The sequence below is a fragment of the Myotis davidii genome, unplaced genomic scaffold, assembly GCF_000327345.1.
Source record: "Myotis davidii unplaced genomic scaffold, ASM32734v1 scaffold173, whole genome shotgun sequence".
NCBI lineage: Eukaryota > Metazoa > Chordata > Mammalia > Chiroptera > Vespertilionidae > Myotis > Myotis davidii.
In genome coordinates this window covers 1,262,729-1,287,740 of record NW_006286303.1, presented here as the reverse complement: position 1 = coordinate 1,287,740, position 25,012 = coordinate 1,262,729, and the positions used below count along the sequence as shown (strand labels likewise).

The 25,012-nt window shown below is 36.5% G+C and overlaps 1 protein-coding gene across 5 annotated transcripts in view; it reads right to left on the bottom strand.

Annotated features, from left to right (window-relative positions):
• CLOCK (clock circadian regulator) overlaps positions 1-25,012 on the bottom strand; it is a 153,301-nt gene that overhangs the window by 20,666 nt on the left and 107,623 nt on the right. For all 5 annotated transcript variants that reach the window (XM_006757797.2, XM_015560091.1, XM_015560092.1 and 2 more), the window contains 10 exons: positions 22,479-22,592; positions 22,218-22,336; positions 20,413-20,495; positions 20,100-20,206; positions 15,491-15,638; positions 13,646-13,721; positions 8,932-9,073; positions 7,271-7,371; positions 6,824-6,913; positions 2,962-3,114 (listed from right to left, as the gene is read on the bottom strand). In XM_006757797.2, coding sequence (XP_006757860.1) covers positions 2,962-3,114; positions 6,824-6,913; positions 7,271-7,371; positions 8,932-9,073; positions 13,646-13,721; positions 15,491-15,638; positions 20,100-20,206; positions 20,413-20,495; positions 22,218-22,336; positions 22,479-22,592 — 1,133 coding nt within the window. The remainder of the gene's footprint in view (positions 1-2,961; positions 3,115-6,823; positions 6,914-7,270; positions 7,372-8,931; positions 9,074-13,645; positions 13,722-15,490; positions 15,639-20,099; positions 20,207-20,412; positions 20,496-22,217; positions 22,337-22,478; positions 22,593-25,012) is intronic.

Genomic DNA, 25,012 nt, shown 5'->3' with positions numbered 1-25,012 from the left:
AGTATTGGATTTTGTCAAATGCTTTTTCTGCATCCATTGATATGATTATGTGGTTTTTGTCTCTCAGTCTGTTTATATGATGCATCACTTTTATTGATTTGTGGTTATTTTACCAGTCTTGCTTCCCCGGTAAAAATCCCACTTGGTCATGGTGTATGTGTAGTACTGGTTTTATGTTTTAACATAGACTCCTTTAGCTTTCTCTCTTGTCTGAGAAGCTCTTTATGCTTTAATTCTAAATGATAAATTTGCTGAGTAGAGTAATTGTGGTTGTAGGTCCTTGTTTTTTTTCATCACTTTGTACATTTTTGTGCCAACCCCTTCTCACTTGCAAAGATTAAGAAATCATTTGAGCCCTAGCCGGTTTGGCTCAGTGGATAGAGCGTCAGCCTGGGGACTCAAGGGTTCCAGGTTCAATTCCGGTCAAGGGCATGTACCTTGGTTGCAGGCACATCCCCAGGAGGGGGTGTGCAAAAGGCAGCTAATCGATGTTTCTCTCTCATCGATGTTTCTAACTCTCTATCCCTCTCCCTTCCTCTCTGTAAAAAATCAATAAAATATATGTTTAAAAAAAGAAAAAAAAGCTTTAAAATAAAAAAAATAAAAAAATCATTTGATAATCTTATGGGAACTCCCTTCTAGATAAATGCTTATATCTTGCTACTTTTAAGATTCTCTCTTCAGCTTTAACCTTTGGCATTTTAATTATGATATGTCTTGGTGTAGGTATCTTTGAGATCATCTTTTTGAACTCTCTGTACTTCCTGGACTTGTATGTCTATTTCATCAGGTTAGGGAAATTTTCTTCATTAATTTTCAATTCCTCTCTTTCTTCTCCTTCAGATACACCTACGATGCAAATGTTAGGACACTTGATGTTGTCCCAGAAGCCCCTTAAACTATCCTCATATTTTTAGGTTCTTTTTTCTTTTTGTTGTTCTGTTGCATGTCTTCTGCTACCTTATCTTTCAAATCACTGACTCGATCCTTTGATTCATATACTAGTAATCTGTTGATTCTCTCTAATGTATTCTTCATTTCAGTCTTGTTTTCTATCTCTATTTTTTAAAAAAAAACCCTCACTGGAGGATATGTTTATTAATCTGAGAGAGAGAGAAATATTGATGTAAGAGAGAAGCATCGATCGGTTGCCTCCCATACACGACCCTTCTAGGGTCCAAATTCCAACCTAGGTAAATGGCCTGATCAAGAATCAAACTGGCAACCTTTTGGTATACGGGACAACACTCCAACTGAGCCACCCATCCAGGGCTCTATCTCCATTTTTATATTTCCTGTCTCTATGTCAAAGTTCTCTCTGTGATCTTTGAGCATTTTTATAACCAGTGTTTCAAACTCTGCACCTAGTAGACTGCTTGTCTCCATTTTGTTTAGTTCTTTTCCTGGAGCTTTGTTCTGTTCTTTCATTCGAGTCATTTCTTTTGTCTCCTCATTTCTGCTGCCTCCTTGTGTTTGCTTCTAGGTATCAGGTAGAGCTGCTACGTATCCTGGTCTTGGCAGAGGAGCCTTATGTAGTAGGTATTTGTGGGGCCCAATGGTGCACTCCCTGATTACCTGAGCTAAGTGCTCCAGATGTGTGGGTTGTGTGTACCCTCTGTTATAGTTGAGCCTTGATTGCTGGTGGACAGGACTAACCCTCAAGCTAATGGACTGTGAGGACTGGCCATGACTACAGTGGAGGAGCTGTTATGCAGGAGCTGACCCTATGGTGCAGGACCTGCTTTAGGAGGGCTCCAGTACCTGGTGAGTCTGCCCTTTGACTTATTTGTGGAGGTGGTTGGGTGGTGCTCTGGTGTAGACTGAAGTGGCCACCAGTTATGTTGGTTCTGGAGCCTCTTTGTAGGTGCAGGCCAAGGTTAGCTGCTGTCTATCTTCTGCCCAGGGCCGCTTGGTATCAGCTACAAAGTGATCTGCAGATGACTACGACTTGTGCTGGGTTTGGAAGTGCTTGGCTTGAGAGGCTAAGCTGCTAACTGAGGCCAGCTTCCACTAGTGCTGGGCTTGTGGTTACTTAGCAAGAAGAAGTATGGGGCATGCTGAGACCAGATGCTGCTTGTTTGGGGTTGTGAACCTTTGAGAGATTTTAGGAAAGTCCGCAGCATGAGCCAAGACAGGCCATCTATATTGAAAAGCCACTGGAAAAAGCTTGGGTGGAAGGGGTCTCAGGGAATCACCAGGGCAGGGGGAACAGTGATAGCCAGGTTGATGGAGGCTCAAGACATGGTGTGTTCCTGCACCTGCAGGGGGAGAGCTTAGCAAACAATGGCTTCTGCCAGCCCTTCTATCTGGGAGAAAGCTGCCCCTCCGGTCCTCACCCTAACCTAAAGCCAGACATTTCAGTTTCTCCCTGTATGTCCCTGGCATTTTTTGAGCTGCTGCCTCAGTGCTGAAGTTCAGAAGGAAAAACACCCTGTGAGCAGACACTGTAAAGGGGAGGACTGGGACTCCAACAGCTCTCTCTCTTACTCACCCACAATTTGTTCTGGTTTTCACCGTCAGAAGTTATGGGGACTTCTCTTCCTAACAGTGAAACCCTGCATTGGGGGAGCCTGACATGAAGCTGGGACCCCTTGCTCCTCAGGGGCATCTCTGCAACTGAAATATCCCTGCACATTCTCAACCACCAAACATGGATGTAGGACCAGCCCCTTTCACATACCTGCCCCTCCTACCAATCTCAACATGGCTTCTTCTATATATTCTTAGTTATAGGACTTTGGTTCAGCTAGACTTCAGGTAGTTTTCAATGATGGCTGTTCTGGAATTTAGTTGTAATTCTGATGTGGTCATGGGAGGAGGTGAATACAGCATTGACCTATTCTGCCATCTTGACCAGAAGCTTCTCTTGCATGTCATTTTTAATTAAAAATAGTCTATTTCCCTAAAAACTTAAAATATGATTGGCATGCTTTGTTAAAATCAAATACAGTAATATCTTACCTGTAGCCCTTGACCATGGACCATTTGAAGTTGTTCTTGAATTTTTCTTAGTTCTTCTTGTTGCCGATGAATATTCGCCTCTATCATTCGTGTCCGTTGTTCCAATTGGTCTTTCAGATGCTGCATGGCTCCTAATTGTGCTGAAAACTGAAACTGAAGTACCATGAATGAAGAAAGTGTAAAGTATTTTAGAATTACTTATTCCTTATAATTGTGCAATGAGAAAAGCAAGCAGTATATCATGAGCTAAGAATGTCTTGCCAGTTATCAATGGATGCCTATCAGCTAATTTAGCCATCTTTGCTTGTCTTTGTCATACTGGAGCTGGACTCTACAAATAATCCTCCTTTGCCAGCAGGCACAAACTGACTGACACCAGTTTATGGTGCTGGAGAATATTACAAAGGGAGGTGCTTATCTTTGTGGTTCTGGTGTTCTTCCTTCTTGCTCTTCTGCCAGTGGATAGCTTCCTACTAGGTCTCATCCACAGTAGCAGGTGGTTCTCCAGCAAGTCTCACTAGGATCCAAGTGGTTAGCTTCCCAGCAAATTTTATTGGTACCCCAGCAGGTGGCTTCCTTTTCTCTAGCCCTAGTCTGTGGCACCTCAGTGAACTTCTCTACCATCCACTGGCTACAGCCACACCTCCCCCAGTAGGATCTGAGTCTCAGCCTGGCCTAGAAGAGAAGTTTAGGGGAGGGGTTGAGGAAGTCTTCCAAGTTGTTCTTTCCTTGGGTACTCTTTCTTTCACTATGGTTAGAGTTGCTCTCTATATCTGTTATCTCTGTAGTCTTAAGAATTTAGTAGTTAATCCCTGTTACTAGTTAACAACCTATATACATAAAAGCCTAAGCAACCAAACGACTTGTCACTATGATGCGCACTGACTACCAGGGGGCAGACGCTCAACACATGAGCTGCCCCTTGGTGGTCAGTGTGCTCCCACAGTGGGAGCGCCAGACACAGGGCTCATGGCTGGCCACTGCAGCTCAGAGACCACAGCAGAGTGGCAGCGAGTCTACCAAGCGGCAGTGGCGGCAGGCACAGTGGGGCAGGGATGAGCAGGAGTGGCAGGCAGGAGCAGCAGGCAGCTTTGGACTGCCAGTTTCTGCCCCATCCCCGCAGGCTATGCCAAATCCGTGTGCAGGGCCTCTACTGTTTTATAATAACCCTGTTCATATTTTTGACTCCTGAATGCATCTTGACTGATTAAAAGTACACAGTGACGTTAAAAAACCTGAGATCATATTGTAGATCCATCACTTGTTAGGACAAATTACTTAATTTGATTTCTACCCTTTAAGAATGGTAAAGTAGCCTGCACCTAGAGTTATTCATAACAAATTCTGACATCCCTAGAATATCCTCTTTGTTATTATTATTCCTAATAATAACATCATTAGGAACTTACAAAAATCTGACAGATAACCAACCATAATATTTTTCTCATATTTTCAACTGAAACTGTTCTTGGGTTAAGTATAAAACATAAGTTTTGAAAGACTAAGCAATTATGAATTAATGAATATATACATGAATGAAAAAAAGTTATTCTATTAACAGGGCTTTCAGTCTTACTTATTTCTCTATGGTTTATCTGAGTGATAAGCAGTTTTTATTTACCACTGCTTGAAATTGAGCCATATTTGGGGATTCACTACTTAAGTCTACACTTAATTATTTTAATTATACTCATTTAATTTTTTCCATGAATATTTAGCACAGGATACAGTATAAGAGCAGGAAGAATTTAATTTTATTGGAAATCTGTTTGAGTCTTAAAATAGTCTTCCAAGAGTGAACTGCATCTAAAAGTGAGAAATGCCCCCCAAAAGCTTTTAGTCAACTTCAAAAGTTTGCATTGAGGATACAGAATATTACTTTTCTGTAGAAAACAACCCTTAACTACTGAAGTTGATAATAACCAGACCATATCATATATTAGATTACATATGGTGTTAGAAAATACTACAAATGTAGTATCTCAACTATCTCATTCCTTTATTTTTTAAAATATTATTCAAAATGTTATATTCAAATATATTTTATCCTAAGTAAGTTTATTTATAAATTTATACTTCTATTAAGTACAAATAAGAAAACAGAAACAAACAAAATAAATAAAATCATTGAGCTAAGAGGAAAAGTATCTTTATGAACAAAACATATGAGATTTGAACACTTATTAACATTTTTGACACAGCAGATATTCTTTACTTCATGAACATATGCCTTTAAAATGTTAAATGCTTATTTAGTATCTTGAGATTAATGAACTAATGGAAGTATGTCTAAATTTTTACATAAAAATTGTTAACTTTCAGAATAAAAAGCATTTGAGGACTCAGTGATGTTAAAAACTGTGACAACTGCATATAATATTTAATAACACAATGCTATTATAAACACCTTACATGATCATACACTACTAAAAGTCGAAATTATGATGTTTAGGAAATTTAATGCATTGTCAATATATGTATATCAGTATTAATAAATAAATAAATAAATGCCATATAAAGCAAAGGTTTTTAAAAAAATACTGTTTTTATCTATCATTATTTGAAATTATGACACTGTTAAGTCAAGGTATATTTAATGCTAAACAAACCAGTAAGAAAATTTTGATTATTTTTACTACTAGTCAGTAATTTTTTTTAAAATATATTTTACTAATTTTTTTACAGAGAGAAAGGGAGCGGGATAGAGAGTTAGGAACATTGAGAGAGAGAAACATCGATCAGCTGCCTCCTACACACCTCCTACTGGGGATGTGCCTGCAACCAAGGTACATGCCCTTGACCAGAATTGAACCTGGGCCTTTCAGTCCACAGGCCAACGCTTTATCCACTGAGCCAAACTGGTTAGGGCAGTCAGTAATTTTTTTAATGTGCCTGAGGCACTGAATGAGTATGGAATCATAAATTACACACTGGGAATTTATAATAAAAAGGAATTTCTTGTCACTTTTGTAATACTTCTCCTTTGTTTTGTTAACTTCTGTATTTAGGCCTCCTTCAGGACTCAGATTAAGCAAAAATTCTTCCAGAAAGTTTTCCTTCACTTTCTCAGGCTGCACTGTATCCATTTAACATGCACACCTATTGGGCTATATGTCCTGAATATAGACTATGTATTGAACTGTAGTTCTTGTCATTGTAAAAAAATATTTTAGTATAGATATTACATATTTTGTACTATCACCACCTGCAATATCTGATACATACAAGAAATTCAATACATGTTCTATTTGTGAACAAATGAATGAATGCATGAAAATTACTTGATTCTTCCAATATCCATAGGAAGAACAAAATGAACAGCTATATTTCATCTGTAACACATTTCTGTCTGCAGTGTTTCTCAATTGAGGTGTTATAGCATATTAAGCAGGTAATTCTTTGTTGTACAAAACTGTCATGAATCTTGAAAGATAATTAGCAACACTGGTCCTTGCTTACTAAACTAAGGACCAGTGGTACCCCCAAAACAATGACAATCAAAAATATCCCCAGATGCCGAAACCGGTTTGGCTCAGTGGATAGAGCGTCGGCTTGTGGACTGAAAGGTCCCAGGTTCAATTCCGGTCACGGGCATGTACCTTGGTTGAGGGCACATCCCCAGTGGGGAGTGTGCAGGAGGCAGCTGGTCGATGTTTCTCTCTCATCGATGTTTCTAACTCTCTATCTCTCTCCTTTCCTCTCTGTAAAAACTCAATAAAATATATTAAAAAAAAATATCCCGATATTCTAAATGCCCACAGTTGAGATTACTGCATCTGTAAGAATATTTTTAAAATCTGTACTAACTTAAAAACAATTTATTATTTCAAAACACTCAACTGAAACAAACAAACAAAAATACCTGGGACATGCCTTGTGGAACTGGTAAATTTGTGGCTTGAGACATCACTGGCTGTGTTAATGATTGACCAATAGACTGGGAATTTATCGACTAGAAGCAAAATAGAAAACAACACTGGAGTGATGATCATTCCCATACATGAATATTTCCACCAGAAATACCACCATGGTATCTTTATAACTGAATTACAATTTGCCTCACACTTACATTGAAAATGTCTATTCCCTACTCATGTTTCTATCTTCCAACTCATCTGCCACATTGCCCTGCATGGGCTCTCAATAATAGCTGACTAGATTTAATGAAAGTCACTAGTATTTAAACTCAGATGAACTATTTTAATCTTCATAGAATGGGAAAATGAACCAATGAGTTTCTAAAGACTTGGATGATTGTTTTCCCCTTTTAATAAATCTTTATTCAGAAGAATATTAACAAAAGAGTTACCTGAATACTAAATGATGACCTCCTTTGTGCCATCTTTTCATGAGCTGGTAAATGCTGTCTGGGAGGAGTGCTAGTATCCGTTGGGATCTTTGTTGGTGTTGCTGAGATTAGTCAACAAAAACAGAAGAGAATTAGTACTTTATAAAATACAGTTTTCAAAAATGAATCTTAAAACATACTTCAGTGAATAAAAATAAGGTTTTTGAGTTCCTTTTCTAAATTATTCAATAAAAGTGAAATCTATAACAATAAGATGATTCTTTTTAATTACTCCTTTTTAAGGACAAAGAAAGGTTTGAAATAGAAAAACTTCAAATATAATAATGATTATGACTCCTACAACTCAATAGTAAAAAAATGAATTCAACTGAAAAATGGCCCAAGAAATTGAATAAACATTTCTCTAAAGAAGACATACAAAAGACCAACCAGTATATGAAAAAATGCTCAACATCACAATCATGAGAGAAATGCAAATCAAAACCATATTAAGATATTACCTCGCACCAGTCAGGATGGCTATTAATTAAAAAAACAAAACACAAAATAGACAAGTGTTTGCAAGAATGTGAAGTAACTAGAATTCTTGCACACTGTTAGTAGGGATACAAAACAGTACAGCAATTGGAAAACACGGTGGAGGTTTCGCAAAAAAATTAAAAACAGAACTACCATATATGATCCACCAATCCCATTTGTGAGTATTTATAAAAAATAATTGAAATTAGGATTTTGAAAAATATTAGCACTCCTATGTTCACTGCAACATTATTCATAATAGCCAAGAATTTGAAACAAGCTATATGTCTATTTACAGACCTTGAAAACATTAATCTAAGCGAAATAAGCAATGACAGAAAGATGAGGAGTGCATGATTCCATTATCTGAGATATCTAAAATAGTCAAATTTGTTGAATTAAAGAGAATGGTGGTTGCCAAGGGCTCGGCAGAGGGAAAGTGGGGAGTTACTAATCACTGAGCATAAAATTACAGTTAAGCATGATGAATAAGCTCTAGAGATTTACACTTCAGCACTGTACCTATAGTCAACAATAACACTGTACACTTAAAAATTTAACAGGGTAGGTCTCATTTTAAGTGTTCTTACCACAATAAAATAACTTTTTTTAAAAAGAAACAGCTATAGTAGGGGAAAATTTTTTCCCTAAGATTTCAGAAATCCTGTTTAACCTCTGATGTTCTACCGGCAATGTTGAGCAGTTCACCACAACCTCTTTTCTCCTTACTATTATATAGTTTTAATACCATGAGATATTAAAAATTACTTTTAAAAAAAGGTTACTAATAACAATTATGCAAGTCTTCCTAAAGACTCTTTAAAAACTTTCAAAAAAGCAAACTTGAAGAATACTTACTGGCTTTACAAGTAAAATAAATAAAAGAAATAAACAGTTTTGCTTTCTTTTTGAGGGAATTATAAACAACAACATCAACATTACTACACATATATTTTTAGGTTACTTCATAAACAATTCTTTGTTAAATGTGAGCAATATGCCTCTTACTCACTGGAAAGTTTAATATATTTTGAAATGTAAAAGCTATTTTAAAGTACCATTTGATTGACAATGCTGATACTAGTAACACAATTTAGAAACAATCTCTTTAAAGAAGTCTGCTTTCAAGCTAGAGTACTCACAGGATGGGTCTGAGACTGCAGTGTGAGATGATTTTCTTGAACTACGGGAGGAAGCAGAAGGGGTTGGGCTGTGATCAAACCTTTCCAATGCTTCCTTGAGACTGACTGTGTTTATTCGGTTATCAGACCCAGAATCTTGGCTCTAAGGAGAAAGAGTAAAAAAATGTTTTCTTGTGGTTCAGTTCAGAGACCCCAAATTATCAATATTGCTTACTAAGCCTTCTCCCCCCAAATCAGTTTTCACTCATAACAAAGCAATGATATTTGTGTATTAAATAAAAAAATAAAAATTTATTTTTTATAACCAGATGGTTTTGGCTTCATTCTCGATTTAAAGAAACAACAGATGCAAAAGAATGAAGGTGGTACTCTTATCATATACCATATGCAAAAACTCAAAATGGATCAAAGACCTACCTAATCATAAGAGCTAAAAACTATGAAACTTCCAGAAGGAGCAAAGCTTTATGACTTTGGATTGGCCAATAACTTCTTATATTTGACATTAAATGCACAAGCAACAAAAGTGCACCAGAGAAAAAGTATACCAGAGTGGAAAGACAACCCATGGAATGAGACAAAACATTTGCAAGTCATTTACCTGATAAGAAATTAATATCCAGAACATATAAAAAACTATATAATTCAACAGCAAAAACCCCCAAATAATCCAGTTAAAAAACTAGTAACGATCTTGCAGACATTTCTCCAAAGAAGATATAGAGATGGTCAATAAAGAAAAGATGCTCAACATCAACAATCATTCGGGAAACACAAATCAAAACCACAATAATATATTACTTCATATCCATCAGAATGGCTATTATTGGGGGCGGGGGAGAGACACAGAAAATAACCAGTGTTGGTGAGAATATGAAGAAATTGGAATTCTTGTGCACTGCTGATGGAAATGTAAACTAATGCAGCTACTATGAAAAACAGTAAGATGGTTGCTTAAAAATTAAACATAGAGCCCAGTGGAGTGGCTCAATTGGTTGGAGCATCATCTGTGCACTGAAGTTTGCCAGTTCGATTCCCAGTCAGAGCATATACCAGGGTTTTGGGCTTGATCCTGGGTGCATACAGAAGGCAACTGATCAATGTTTCTCTCTCACATCAATGTCTCTGTCTGTCTGTTTCTCTCTCCTCCCCCCTTCCACCCTCTAAGCATATCCTTGGGTGAGAATGAATGAATGAATGAATGAATGAATAAATAAATAAACAAATAAAAAGATAATCTGCCCAGCTGGTATAGCTCAGTGGCTGAGTGTCGACCCATGAACCAGGAGATCACAGTTGAATTCCCAGTCAGGGCACCTGAGGGGTTGTGAGCTCAATCCCCAGTAGGGGGGGTGCAGGAGGCAGCCAATATATGATTCTCTCCCATCACTGATGTTTCTTTCCTCTCTCTCTCTCTCTTTCTCTCTCTCTCTCTCTTCCTCTCTCTCTCTCTCGCTCTCTCTCTCTCTCTCTCTCTCCTCTCTCTGAAATCAATAAAAACATACCTTTAATAAACAAACAAAAAATTACCATATGATCCAACAATTCCATTTCTGAGTATATGCTCAAAAAAATTGAAAGCAGAGGCTCAAATATTTGTACACCCATGTTCGTAGGTGCATTATTCACAATAGCCAAAAGATAGATGCAACCCAAGTGTCTAATGATGAACAAGTAGATAACAAAAATGTGGCATATACACACAATTAAATGTTATTCAGGAAATTCTGTCACATGTTACAACATGGATAAACCTTGAGGACATTATGCCAAGTCAAATAAGCCAGTCACATGAGGACAATTACTGTATGATCCTACCTGTATGTGGTGCCTAAGGGGAGTCAAATTAATAGAAAATAGATTGATGGTGGCCAGAGGCTTGAGAAGGAGGGAATGGGGAGTCATGGTTTAATCAATGAGTATGGATATGGAGTTTCAGCTTCGGAAGATGAAAAAGATTGGTGGCTAGTGGTGATGACTGCACACCAGTGTGAATGTACTTAACGCCACTGAACTGTACGCTTAATACTGGATAAAATGGTAAATTTTGTTATGTGTATTTATCACATTAAAGCAATAAAGAAAGTGTAAAAAATAAACATCAGAATAAAGATGGCACTTTATAGACAAGGTACTATAAGCATCTTTATAAATTCAGCATTTGATTGCTCAAAATCTTCCTCTTCACTCCAACACTGACTTTTCTACAGAATTTCAATATCCATGTGGATGATTCATCCAAAAGTCTGTACTGGCCTCTCAGCTTTCTAGGAACTCCTCATCTCCAACAACATTTTCCTCTACTCCATGTTAGGTGTAATCCCTACACCTCCTAGGACAACTTAGCTTTCTGGTTTTACTCCTACCTCATGGTTATTTCATGCCCAAACATTAATGTTTAGCATTTGGTTGTTATCTCTCTCTACATCCATTCCTTTGGTTATCAAATTTAGACTTGTGACTTTAAAACCACCCTACACTGAAGTTTCTCAAAAATATATCTCAAATGGACCTAACTCCCAGTAGAACATGGTGGTAACAATAATGATGGTGAGAAAGCAGACGGAGTATGTTTTGGAAGTAGGGCTAGTTGAATTTACTAGGATTGGACACTGGCATGAGGGAAAATGAAGAAGCAAAGGGGAACAATCTATATTACTTTAGTTTCTATAATGGTCCTCATTTCCAGGAACCCTAGATTTAAAGTACTTTTCTCAGAAAATTTCTTTTATTAGAACATACTGGATATTCTTCCTCTACATATACAAAGCTTCTTTAAAACATTCTTTCATGTGGGATCCATGAGAGCAGAGAACTTGTCTGTGTTATTCACTGCTGCATTCTTACCATCTAGATGCAGCGGTTCTCAACCTGTGGGTCGTGACCATCGGAAAACAAATATAGCATATCAGATATTTACATTATGATTCATAACAGTAGCAAAATTACAGTTATGAAGTAGAAACGAAAATAATTTTGTGGTTGGGGGTCACCACAACATGAGGAACTGTATTAAAGGGTCGCGGCATTAGGAAGGTTGAGAACCACTGATTAGAGCCATGTCTGGTACTTCCTGGCACACAGAAGGTACTTAATAAGGTTTACTGAATGACTGAAAAATATCACCCATACTATCCCTGGCACACTGCCTGTTTAACACACTTTTTATATAGATTCTTGCCTCTTCTCATTCCACTTATTTCTGCAAGTCGAAAATACCTGTGGTAGGCAATTTCTGACATGCCTCATGATGATTCCTACCTTGTGGTATTCACTCCCTTATATAATCCCTCCCCTTGAGTATAGGCTGGACCTGGTGATTTGCTTCTCATGTACAGAACAGCAAGAGAGACATGATATTACTTCTGTGATTAGGTTACCAAAGATTTTGACTTTCATCTTGCTGGTTTTCTCTCCCTGGATCTTCTTGCATACTTGCTCTGATGGAAAGGACCACCTGGAATGGAACTGAGGGTGACTTCTGGCCATCAGTCAGCAAGGAATCAAGAACTCAGTCCAAATGCCCATGAGGAATCAGATCCTTCCAACAATCAAAGCGAGCCTGGGGCAGGTTCTGCCCTAGGTGAACGTTGGATAACTATTGCCTCCACACACCTGATTACACCTTGTAAGAGACCCGGGCTGACAACTTGACTGTAGCCTCCTGACCAATTCTGAACCAGAGGCCCCAACTAAACTGTGCCTGAACTCTTAACCACAGAAACTAGGAGTTAATAACTATTATTTTACATCATTAAGTTCTGTTACACAGCCATAGGTGACTAATACACTCCACTTCTACATGATATAATGAAAGAAACCAGAGTTCAATTTCTGACCATAACTTCCCAGCCATCTGTCTTTTTATATTTTTAAATATATAGTTTTTATTGATTTCAGAGAGGAAGGGAGAGGAGAGATAGATACATCAATGATGAGAGAGAATCATCTATCAGCTGCCTCCTGCACGCTCCCCATTGGGATAGAGCCCACAATCTGGGCAAGTGCCCCAACTGGGAATCGAACCATGACCTCCTGGTTCATTAAGCTGATGCTCAACCACTGAGCCACGCTAGTCAGGTGCCATGTGTCTTTTTAAAAAATATATTTTTTAATTGATTTCAGAAAGGAAGGAAGAGGAAGAGATGGATAGAAACATCAATGATGAGAATCACTGATTGGCTGCCTTCTGCATACCTCCTACTGGGGATTAAGCACACCACCCAAACATGTGCCCTGACCAGGAATCTAACTGTAACCTTCTGGTTCATATGCTCAATCACTGAGCCACACCAGCCAGGAGCCAGCCATGTGTCTTTAGGGGAGTTCCCCCACCCTTAAAGCCTTAGTTTCAATATTTTGAAAGTGGGGATATTGCCTACCACATAAGGATGTTTGAGGAGTAAAAGGTATTTTGTAATTCATATAAAGAACCTACCCAGACCCTAACATATAATAGACAATTAATAAATGGTGGTTTAAATGTGAGATCTTACATGTCACTCATCCAATTATCTCTAAACAGCAGGCCCTTCAAATCTTTTTTAGAAGCAGATGATGTTTTAAAATATTAAAGTAAAAATTTTTAACCCTATCACAAATGAGAAAATAAAATATTTGAAAAATAATTTTCCTATAAATTAGTGAATCTTGTCTTTCATTGCAAAGAAATAATTTAAAAAAACAAAACACAAAAAACCTGCAAGATACATACTTTGTCAGCAGCCATCTCAGGAAGAGACTCTTCAATGCCAAGTTCTCGTCGTCTTTCAGCCCTAACTTCTGCATAACTACAAATGAAAAAATATATAATTTTAGTGTTTCATCATTCGTTTAAAATAACACACAGGTGTACTCATTCACTGTTTGCTATGTGTCTTACTTGCTCATTACTAATTCCACACTATTTTTCATGCACTACACAAACCTACAACATATGTACAGTTAAAAGACAATGTATAATATCTTAATTAAAATTGCATTTTTCTAGGTATCTAAATTGAATTTTTCTAGGTATCTAATGTAAACGATTTGTAAATGCACAGTTCTAAAATTCAAATATATTAAATTTAAAAAGAGTATGCTTGTCTACTCAGTTTTTTTAAAATATATTTTTATTGATTTCAGAGAGGAAGGGAGAGGAGAGAAAAAAATAGAAACATCAATGATGAGAGAGAATCATTGACTGGCTGCCTCCTGCATGCCCGTACTGGGAATCGAGCCCGCAACCCTGGCATGTTCCCTTGACCAGAAATGAACCCGGGACCCTTCAGTCCGCAGACTGACTAACACTCTATCCTCTGAGCCAAAAAAGCTAGGGCTCAGTTTTCCTTTTATACAACTGACTCTGGTACAAAAAAAAATAGTTACAATTTCTGCTCTAAACCATAAAATTTATGTCAAGAATTATATATATACTAGAGGCCTGGTGCACAAAAATTTGTGCACTCGGGGTGGGGGGGTCTCCTCAGCCTGGCCTATGCCCTCTTGCAGTCTGGGACCCCACAGAGGATGTCCACCTGCTGGCTTAGGCCCGCTCCCTGGGGGATCAGGCCCAAGCTGGCAGTCAGACATTCCTCTGGCAGCCCAGCAGCCCTCGGAGATGTCCACTTGCCAGTAGGGAGCAGGCCTAAGCTGCAGTCGGACATCCTTAGTGCTGCTGAGGAGGGGGGAGAGGTTCCTGCCACCACCGCTGTGCTGGCAGCCATCAGTCTGGCTTGTGGCTGACCAGAGCTCCCCCTGTGGGAGTGCACTGACAACCAGGGGACATTTCCTGCATTGAGTGTCTGCCCCCTGGTGGTCAGTGTGTGTCATAGTGACCAGTCATTCCCACTCGTTCTGCTGTTAGGGTCAATTTGCATATTACCCTTTTATTATATAGGATAGAGGCCTGGTTCATGGGTGGGGGCCAGCAGGGCAAACCAGCCGGCCCCCACCCGTGCTCCAGGCCTATCCTATCTAATAAAAGAGAAACAGCCCTCCAGGGCAGGCGGGAAGCTTGGCTTCCTCCATTGCTGGGGTAACCAAGCCTCCTGCTTGCTTCAGCTCCATGGCTGCTGGCTGCCATCTTGGTTGGGTTAATTTGCATATAGTCTCTCTGATTAGCTGGTGGGCATGGTTTAAGGCATAGTGAAAGTATGGTCAATTTGCATGTTTGTCTTTTATTAGTGTAGATATGTACATATATACACGCATATATATGTGCGTGTGTGTGTGTGTGTGTGTGTATAATGTCTGCATTCTCTTTCAATATAATGTCTGTAAGTAAATTTAATAATATATTGAAACCATGTATCAAAAATAAAGAAAATCACTCAGTAGTTCATTAAAAAGTCATGCATTTGCACATAAGCCAAAATGGACATGGACAACAGGGGGATGAGAGCATGAGTGGGGGGGGGAGGAGGATAGGGGTTAATGGGGGGGGGAATGAGGACACATTTGTAATACCTTAACTAATAAAGAATTTAAAGTTAAAAAAAAAGTCATGCATACACACTGCACTGTCAATATCATTATGGATGTTACTATAGTTGAGAAATTTTGTAAAATAATTTACCTTACTACAGTGTGAGTACAAACAATAAACTCTGGCCTTGAATTCCACTGGTGATAAGTGATATAGTAATGAGTCTGAAGCCAAATCCACTGTTGCCCTTTGGTCAGGAACCTGTAATAACATGATTTGCCTTTCCCATACTGCATCACTAAGAAGAGAAAACATTTTTGGATTCATATAAGTTATGAATCTGTTTTTTAGCAAAAGCTATCATTTATATTTATACCTATACAGTATATACAATTCTCCTGGCTTTTTAATAACATATATATCAATTATAAAATGCTATTCTATAGAGATAGCTTAAAGTCTCAAGCAATTAATCTTCCACAGTGTCCAACTTAGAGCCAATTACTGCTGATCTTAGATACTTTTCATACACAATAAACTTCTAAATATTCAAGAATAAAGTATTCACATACTGACTTCCTCTTGACCAGATATATTAAGGATAACAATAAGTAATCACACCTGTACTCTGGCAGGTGCAGCATCTTTGAAACATTTAATTCTAAACCCTAACAGACCAAAATCAGATTAACTTAATTATTTGAACTGGTAAGTACAGTATTCCCCAAAATAGTCTTCATAGATTGTAAGTTCTGCAGCTTTTTAATAGACATTAAGCCAAAAAGGGAGAGAGGTTGTGGTTAAATTAACTTGGGAAACTATGTTAAATAGGTTTAATTTTTAAAATAATTTACTTTTTATTTTTATTGAATTTATTGGGGTGCCATTGGTTAATAAAATTATATATTTCAGGTGTCCAATTCTATAATATATCACCTGTATATTGTACTGTGTGTTTGTCACCCCAAGTCAAATATCCTTTCATCACCATTTATTATCCCTCTGCCTCTTCTACCTTCTCCTATCCCCCTTGACCTCCGGTAATCACGGTACTGATGTCTGTGTCTATGAGGGGGTTTTATTTGCGTGTTTTTTTTCTTTTGTTTTTTTGCTTAATCCCTTCACCTTTTTCACTCAGTTCCCCAACACCCTCCCTCTTTGACAGCTGTCAGTCTATTCTCTGTAACATGAGCCTGTCTCTATTTTGTTTATTTTGTTCATTAGAGTCCACATATAAATGAAATCATATGGTACTTGTCTCTCTCTGACTGATTTATTTCACTAGCATAATATTCTTCAGGACCATCCATGCTCTAGCAGAAGGTAAGATTTTCTTGTTTTTGTTTTTTTTTCTGCAGCCAAGTAGTATTCCATTGTGTAAATGTACCACAGTTTTTTTTTTTAAACTCCTACTATTATGGAATGTTTATGATTTCAGATGTAATGAAAACCTATTACTTTAAATGGAACTCGCAAGGTGTTCCACCCAGTTTGTCAATCAACAGAACTTACACAACATTCACAGAGGAAGTTGTATTCATGAACTGTTATCATATTTTTAAGAAAATATTAGCATTCTAGCTTCCTGTGTTCAATGCTACTTTCTGGTGTTGTTATTTTTAATGGTTTTCTTTTTTATGGAATGTATTAGGGTAATATGGCTAACAAAGTTATATAGTTCTCAGGTGTATATCACCATTTATCCTCCCTATACCCTCTTCTACATCCCCCCCCCCACCTCCCACCCTCCTTTCCCTCTGGCAATTACCACTCTGCTATCTGTGTCTATTAGTCTTCTTTTTTTAAAAAATTAATCCCTTCAACCTGCCCCTCCAACCTAGCTCCCTCTGACAGCTGTCAGTCTGGTCTCTGTGAGTCTGTTTCTATTTTGTTAATTTATTATGTTCGTTAGATTCTACATTTGAGTGAAATCATATGGTACTTGTCTTTCTCTGATTGGCTTATTTCATTTAGCATAATGCTCTCAAGTCCATCCATGCTGTTGCAAAGAGTAACCTTTCCTTTCTTTTTACAGCCAGGTAGTATTCCATTGTGTAAATGTACCATGGTGTTTTTATCCACTCTATTGATGAGAACTTGGGCTGCTTCCAAATCTTAGCTATTGTAAATACACTGTAATGAACATAGGGGTGCATATATACTTTCCAAATAGTGTTTTGTGTTTCTGCAGATATATTCCCAGAAGTGAAATCACTGGGTCGTAAGGCAGTTCCATTTTTAATTTTTTGAGGAAACTCGATACTGTTTTCCGCAGTGACTACACCAATCTGCATTCCCACCAACAGTGCACAAGGGTTCCCTTTTCTCCACATTCTTGCCAAAACTTGTTTGCTGATTGATTTATTGATGATAGCCATTCTGACAGTGTAAGGTAATATCTCATTGTGGTTTTAATTTACATTTTTCTGATGATTTTTTCATATATCTATTGGCCATCTTTACATCCTCTTTTGAGAAGTGTCCATTCCTGTCCTTTGCCCATTTTTCAAACTGGATTGTCTTTTTGGTGTTGAGTTTTGTAAGTTCTTTATAAATTTTGGATATTTACCCCTTATCACATGAGTCATTGGCAAATATGTTCTCAGTGGGTTATCTTTTCATTTAGTAGATGGTTCCCTTTGTGCAAAAACATTTTAGTTTTATGTATTCCCATTTGTTTATTTTTTCTTTGCCCAAGGAGATATATATTTAAAAAAATACTGCTATGAGAAATGTCCAAAATTTTACTGCTTATGTTTTATTCTATGATTTTTATGGTTTTGAGCCTAACATTTATAAGTCTTTAACCCATTTTGAGTTTATGCTTGTGCACAGTGTAAGAAAATGGTCTAGTTTCATCTTTTTGCATACTATCTGTCCAATTTTCCCAACAATTATGGAATAGACTATCTTTAGTTCCTTGTGTTTTTGCCTCCTTGGTCAAATATTGAGTGTGAAAGTGTGGGTTTATTTCTGGGTCCTCTATTCTGTTCCATTAATTTATGCTAGTACCATGCTGTTTTGATTGCTATGGCCTTATAGTATATTAGTTTGGTACCAGGTACCATGATTTTTCCAACTTTGTTCTTCTTTCTCAAGATTACTGTGGCTATCCTGGGTCTTCTGTTGCTCCACATACATTTTTGGAATATTTGTTCTAATTCTGTGAAATATACCATTAGTATATTGATAGGAATTGCACTGAATCTATAGATTGCTTTCGGTTGTATGGACATTTTAATGATGTTAATTCTTTCTATCTTTGAAAAGGATGACATATGCTTCCACTTATTTGTGTCTTCTTCAATTTCTTTCTTCAATGTCATAATTTTCCTAGTACAGGTCTCTTACTTCCATTAAATTTATTCCTAGGCATTTTTTTTTAAAGCAACTGTGAATGGGATCATTTTCTTAGTTTCTCTTTCTAATAGTTCAGTATTGGTGTATAGAAATGCAATCGATTTCTGGATATTTATTTTATATCATGCTTCTTTACTGGTTCTAGTTAATTTTTGTGTGTGAAATCTACTTTAGGGTTCTGTATATGACAGTATCATGTCATCTGGTGACAGTTTCATTTCTTCCTTTCCAATTTAGATGCCTTTTTTCTTCTTCTTGTCTGATTGCTGTGGCTAAGATTTCCAATTCTCTGTTAAATAAGAGTAATGAAAGTAGACATAGCTTATTCCTGATTTTAAAGTAAATATTTGTAGTTTTTCCCAGTGGGCACGTTGGCGGCTGTGGATTTGTCTTATGTGACCTTTATTACGTTGAGATACGTTTCCTCTACTCCCACTTTGCTGAGCTTTTAAATAAAAAATGGGCTCTAGCCTTTTCTGCTCAGTGGATAGAGCGTCAGCCTGTGGACTGAAGGTCCTGGGTTTGATTCCAGTCAAGGGAACATGCTCAGTAAGGGGCATGCAGGAGGCAGCCAATCAATGATTCTCTCTCATCATTGATGTTTCTATCTTTGTCTCCCTCTCCCTTCCTCTCTGAAACTAAAAAAAAGATATTTTAAATAATAATAAATGGGTGCTGGATTTCAAAAAATGACTTTTTTCCATCTATTGATATGATCGTGTGGTTTTCATCCTTCAGCTTTTTATGTGGTATATCACATTTATTGATTTGGAGATACTTGTACCAACCTGCATCCCCAGAATTAATCCCACTTAATGGTGTATGATCTTCTCAGTGTATTGCTGAATCCAGTTTGCTAATATTTTGTTGAGGATTTTAGCATCTATGTTCATCAGGGAATTGACCTATAATTTTTCAATTATATTATCCTCCTCCCCAAATCCTACTGAACTTTCTGAAAGAATCTTTAGATGTATACCTACCTCCTGGGTATCCTCCTCCCCAAATCCTACTGAACTTTCTGAAAGAATCTTTAGATGTATACCTACCTCCTGGGTAGATTTATAAGTCAAAATTTATGATATAGTGTCCTAATATTTTGACATACTATTTCAATTTTCAAAGGAATCTACTTCTTACTCCAGATATAGCACTTATATACTTCAGAACAAGGTTTATTAGACATCATTTTATAAAACTGTACTTACTATTACAGACTGAAATATGTAAATAGGAACAAATTTAATTTAAACTTGACCTATTATTCCTATTGGATTGGTTATATTTCAAAAATACAAAAATGTTTATATGTCTGTATTTTACCAACTTCTATTAATACAATAGTTACTTATATGATTAAAAACACTTATCACCACCAGAAAGATTAAAGTCTACTTACAGTGTTCATGACATTTTGCCAAATTTTCTAGGTCATCCACATGATAGTAATCATAGCCTGATGTTCCCAGAACTTCAAATGGCAAATATCCTATTATGGGTGGTGCCCTAAATTACATATAAAGCAATATTATAACTTTTTCCATAATGAGGAATATTCCAACTAAAAATCAATTTTAAGGGAACGTTTATATATTTGAAAAAATGGATAACGAGCTTGATCATCCAAATTAGAAAAAGTTTGTTTTGGAAATCCACTAATTTAAACAATTATATGACTGTTCCCTTTTTATAAAATTTAAAAATGGAGTTACCTGTGATCTAGAAATAGAAATTTCCATTCTAAACTATGTCTAGATGTAAATTCTTCATTGGGTTCTTCAACAGTGCACATTTCCTACAAATAAATTAATAATTAAAATTCAGAAATACTTTTCTGCCTTTTGAAGAATCCTAAATATTGTTAGCCACAAAAGTCCTTATTAGACAACTTTTCTAGCAATTTTTTTAACACATTTTAATTTTCTAATACTAAAGAATATGGCAATAAATAAATGCAGGCTTCTAGAGGAGTACTTCTTACTCTACACGTTTCTCCATTCACTCACATGCCTATAAATCCTAATTCTGAATTCAAGATCTCTCTCCTGAACTTCAGTGCCATATTTCTGTGTAGATGTCCCCACACATCACAAACTCAGTATTTCCTAAAATGAACAAACTGCCTTATTCTTCATATCCAGTTAAAACAATTTTCTATATCATCACCTTTTAACATCTAAATGCTTACTACTAAATCCTTTCAAATTCACCTTCTATCTTAAAAAAAAAAAAATCTATTTAACCCCATCCATCTTCAGTGCCTTAGTTTAGACTAGACCCTCATCATCATTGGTTCATATTATTGCCACAGCATCTCCTCAAACAACTCTACGTGTTCTTCAACCCATCTTCTATTCTGGCTATAATTACCTCACTAATACTCAAATATGACTATATAACTTCCCTGCTTAAAACCTTAATGATTCCTCATTCTGTTAGGATAAAGTTTAAACTCTTCAGCATGGAGAAATAAAAAAAAAAAAAAGAAAGAAATTTCAGCTCTGGCCTTTTTTTTTTTTTTATCATCTCCCAACATCCCTACCCCCTCCACACATAGTAGCCCTAGATTCTACTCATATTCAACAATGTATTCCAACCTGCCTCTGTGTCCTTGAATGATCTTCTATAGCACAATGCAGTGATTAAAGAGTATGGGCTTTGAGAGAAAAAGAATTAGAATCAATCTCATTTCTACTACTTAATAACTTTGACTTTGGGCAAATAACTTAACTTCCCTAAGCCTGTTTCCTTATACATAAAATGGGGATCACACTAGCATCTACCTTAAAGGGTTGTTATAAGAATTAAATTAGATAATGCACATAAAATATACAATATGTAATAAGCACTAAATATTTACCACTGCTATAATTTCCTAAGATCAAAACAAGAAGAGCAAAACTGTTTAAGATCTTCTAACTACTAATTCAGTACTTGTCCTACAATATGGCATCTTCCTAAATTTAAAATCTTAGCCTGGTTTACTTCCAGCCACGTTCTTTTAGTGGCTGAATTACCTCACCTTCCACTTCCCTACTAATCATCTGCTTGTGAGGTCCAAAAAATAAAAACACATTCTTTAATTAAATTTTAAAACTAAAAAGATAAATTGCATGCAAGTAAAAAGTAAAAAGTCACTTGTATATTTCTAAAGAAAATTTCAAAAATAATCTTTAAAATTACACACGTTTGGCCTTTCTCCTTTAATGTAGGTTATGAACTACACAAAAAAAGCATCTTAAAATTTTGCACAAATGCACAACAGTGATATGTAACCGCTGGTTAACTGCAAAGGATATATCTTTCAAAATGAATTCTAAATTTAATGAGTACCTTGATAACTCATTATGTGCTTAAAAATACAGCATTATGATGATGTATATTTCAAGATTAATGGTCATCACTATAATGTTTGTAGGAAGTTTCAGTTATTCTAGAAACAACAAAAAATTACATAAAGACTATTTGGCAAAGTATGAATTTAAATCCCCTTTAGGAAATAAAATTCAAAACATACCTTGATGAACTGAGGTGTAGCTAATCTGACAGTAGCTACAAAACAAACTCTATCTTCATAAGATGGTCTGTGTGTGCGTTGTATAGTTCCTTCAAAACCATTGTGTGCTGAAGTGGATACTAAAACAATAAGGAAATATGTATTATCACTTAATCCAGTAAAATCTAGTTATTACTGATTTAGATTCAAATATCTATGTTTTCGAGCGCTTGAAACAATACCAGATTAAAAATACATTGTAAGAAAAGCATTTTAACTCACCACTGTTTAAAGATTTGAAATTTCCTATAAATTTCACATATTCATAGGTAGATGGCTCTTTTGGGTCTATTGTTCCTCGAAGCATATGACAACAGAATTCTAACTGATTTTTTGCTGAAGTGGGAGAAAAAATATATTTGTGATTTATCATGAGTGATATATTACATGAAAAGATTATAAAAGTTGTACAAGTTTACAATATTTTCTCTAACAGTCCTCAATTACATTTTTATTTAGTCCATAAAAGTAGAATAACTATAGGAGATGATCTTAATACAGAAAATAGATGATCTATCCTTAACAGAGAAAACTGATCTTCTGATATAAGCAACTCCATATTTCCCCATTTTTATCTGTCCTTCCTTCTCATTCTTCACTCTAATTTCAAAGAACAGTTTTGCTTCCCATTTTAAAGTTAATGCTTCTATGTCTACTGTGAACAGTCTTTCCTGTGTTCTTTAGGATCAGGACTACACCTTTATTCATTCCTTTAGCATCCACACCTTCTCTTCTTTGAGTCATTTGTGTTTATTTGTAAATCTGCTTAGGTCTTCCCATCTCAGATAAACAAAAGTTTTTCATACTACTCTTTTTTTAAAATATATTTTTATTTATTTCAGAGAGGTAGGGAGAGGGAGAGAGAGATAGAAACATCAATGATGAGAGAGAACCACTGATCAGTCAGCTGCCTCCAGCATGCCCCCCATTAGGGAACAAGCCAACAACTTGGGCATGTGCCCTTGACCAGAATCGAACCTGGGACCCTTCAGTCCACAGGCCGACACTCTATCCACTGAGCCAAACCAGCTAGGGCCATGCTACTCTTTATAGTATCATAGAAATTGCCTTCCTTTTCATTATGTGCTTTAAGTTCCATACACATATTCATTTACCTTAACTTCACGCATGGTGGTTTTCTTCCTGATAACTTGTATAGCAGGGATGAGAAACCTTTTTTCTGCCAAGAACCATCTGAATATTTATAACACCATTCACAGGCCATACAAAATTGCCAACCTAAAATTAGCCTGCTATATTTGGTCAAACATTTAAATAACTCACCCCAAATGCCCTGGCTGGGCCAGACCAAATGATATTGTGGGCCTTACTTAAATAGCCCCCAGGCTGGATGTTCTCCACCCTGCTCTATAGGAATTGCTTGCATAAAGATCACCAATACTTGTACAGTAATCACCCCTTATTCCAGGGAGATATGTTCCAAAACCCCCAGTGGATGTCTGAAACCACAGATAGTATCAAACCCTATAAGTACTAATATTTTGGCAAACATACATACCCATGATAAAGTTTAATTTATAAATTAGGCACAGTAAGAGAGTAATAATTACTAATCATGAAAGAACAGTTACAGGCATACCTCATTTTATTTCACTTTGTGTTACTGCACTTCACAGATACTGAATTTTTTACATATTGAAGGCAAGACACACCACTAGCAGAAAGATTATGACTTGCTTTATTGCGGTGGTCTGGGAACTTAACTGGTAATATCTTCAAGGTATACCTGTCATTACAATATACTTTTTATTATAGTTATGTGACTGTGGTCTCTCTCAAAATATTTTATTATACTGTATGTACAGAAAGGATATGCTGGACAGAAAGATAATTCACATCCTATGTGGTACAGAGCAGGATGTGACTGTGGTCTCTCTCAAAATATTTTATTATACTGTATGTACAGAAAGGATATGCTGGACAGAAAGATAATTCACATCCTATGTGGTACAGAGCAGGATGACATGAGATTTCATCACACTATTCAGAATGACATGTAATTTAAAATTTATGAATTATTTATTTTTGACATTTTCCATTTTTATATTTTCAGATGGAGATTGATTGCAAGTAACTGAAACCATGGAAAGTGAAACACAAATAAGGGAATACTACTGTACTATTAACTTCAATGGGCTTTCCTCATTATTACTACCTCTTCTTAAAACTCGCACTTCATTCAACAGCCTGAAACTTACCTTTCTACCTTATTGAAAATTTCTATATTTCTACTAATCAGTCCTCAAATTGTGAGCATTTATAAACATTGTTTTGATCTGGATCTATCATTGCCCTTTACAAATTTATCAGCATTTAGTCAACTTATTTACTCCTAAATCTCTCTCCCCAACTCTAACGTTTTGTATAAGACTAAGTCTCAGGTCACTATGTGCTTTCAGGACATTGCTACTTGATTGTCCCATCAATAACTCAAACTAAAAATATTTCAAAGTGAATTTATCCCTCTCTCTTCCTAAGCCAGCTATTTTTCCCCTCTGACCTATGTGTTCCTATTTCTCAAGATAGAAACCATATCAATATGGTCTCTTCTCTTCCACAAGTCTCCAGTCTGTCACCAGGACCTGCTTTTTATTTCACCAAAAAAAGCTCTCATAACTTATTTTTCCAAATGAGCATCCAATACCACCAATTTAGTATAGATGCAAATCATCTAGGTAACTACAAAAATGTATCCTATATATGCCTCCATACTCCTGCCACTAGAATTTAACTTT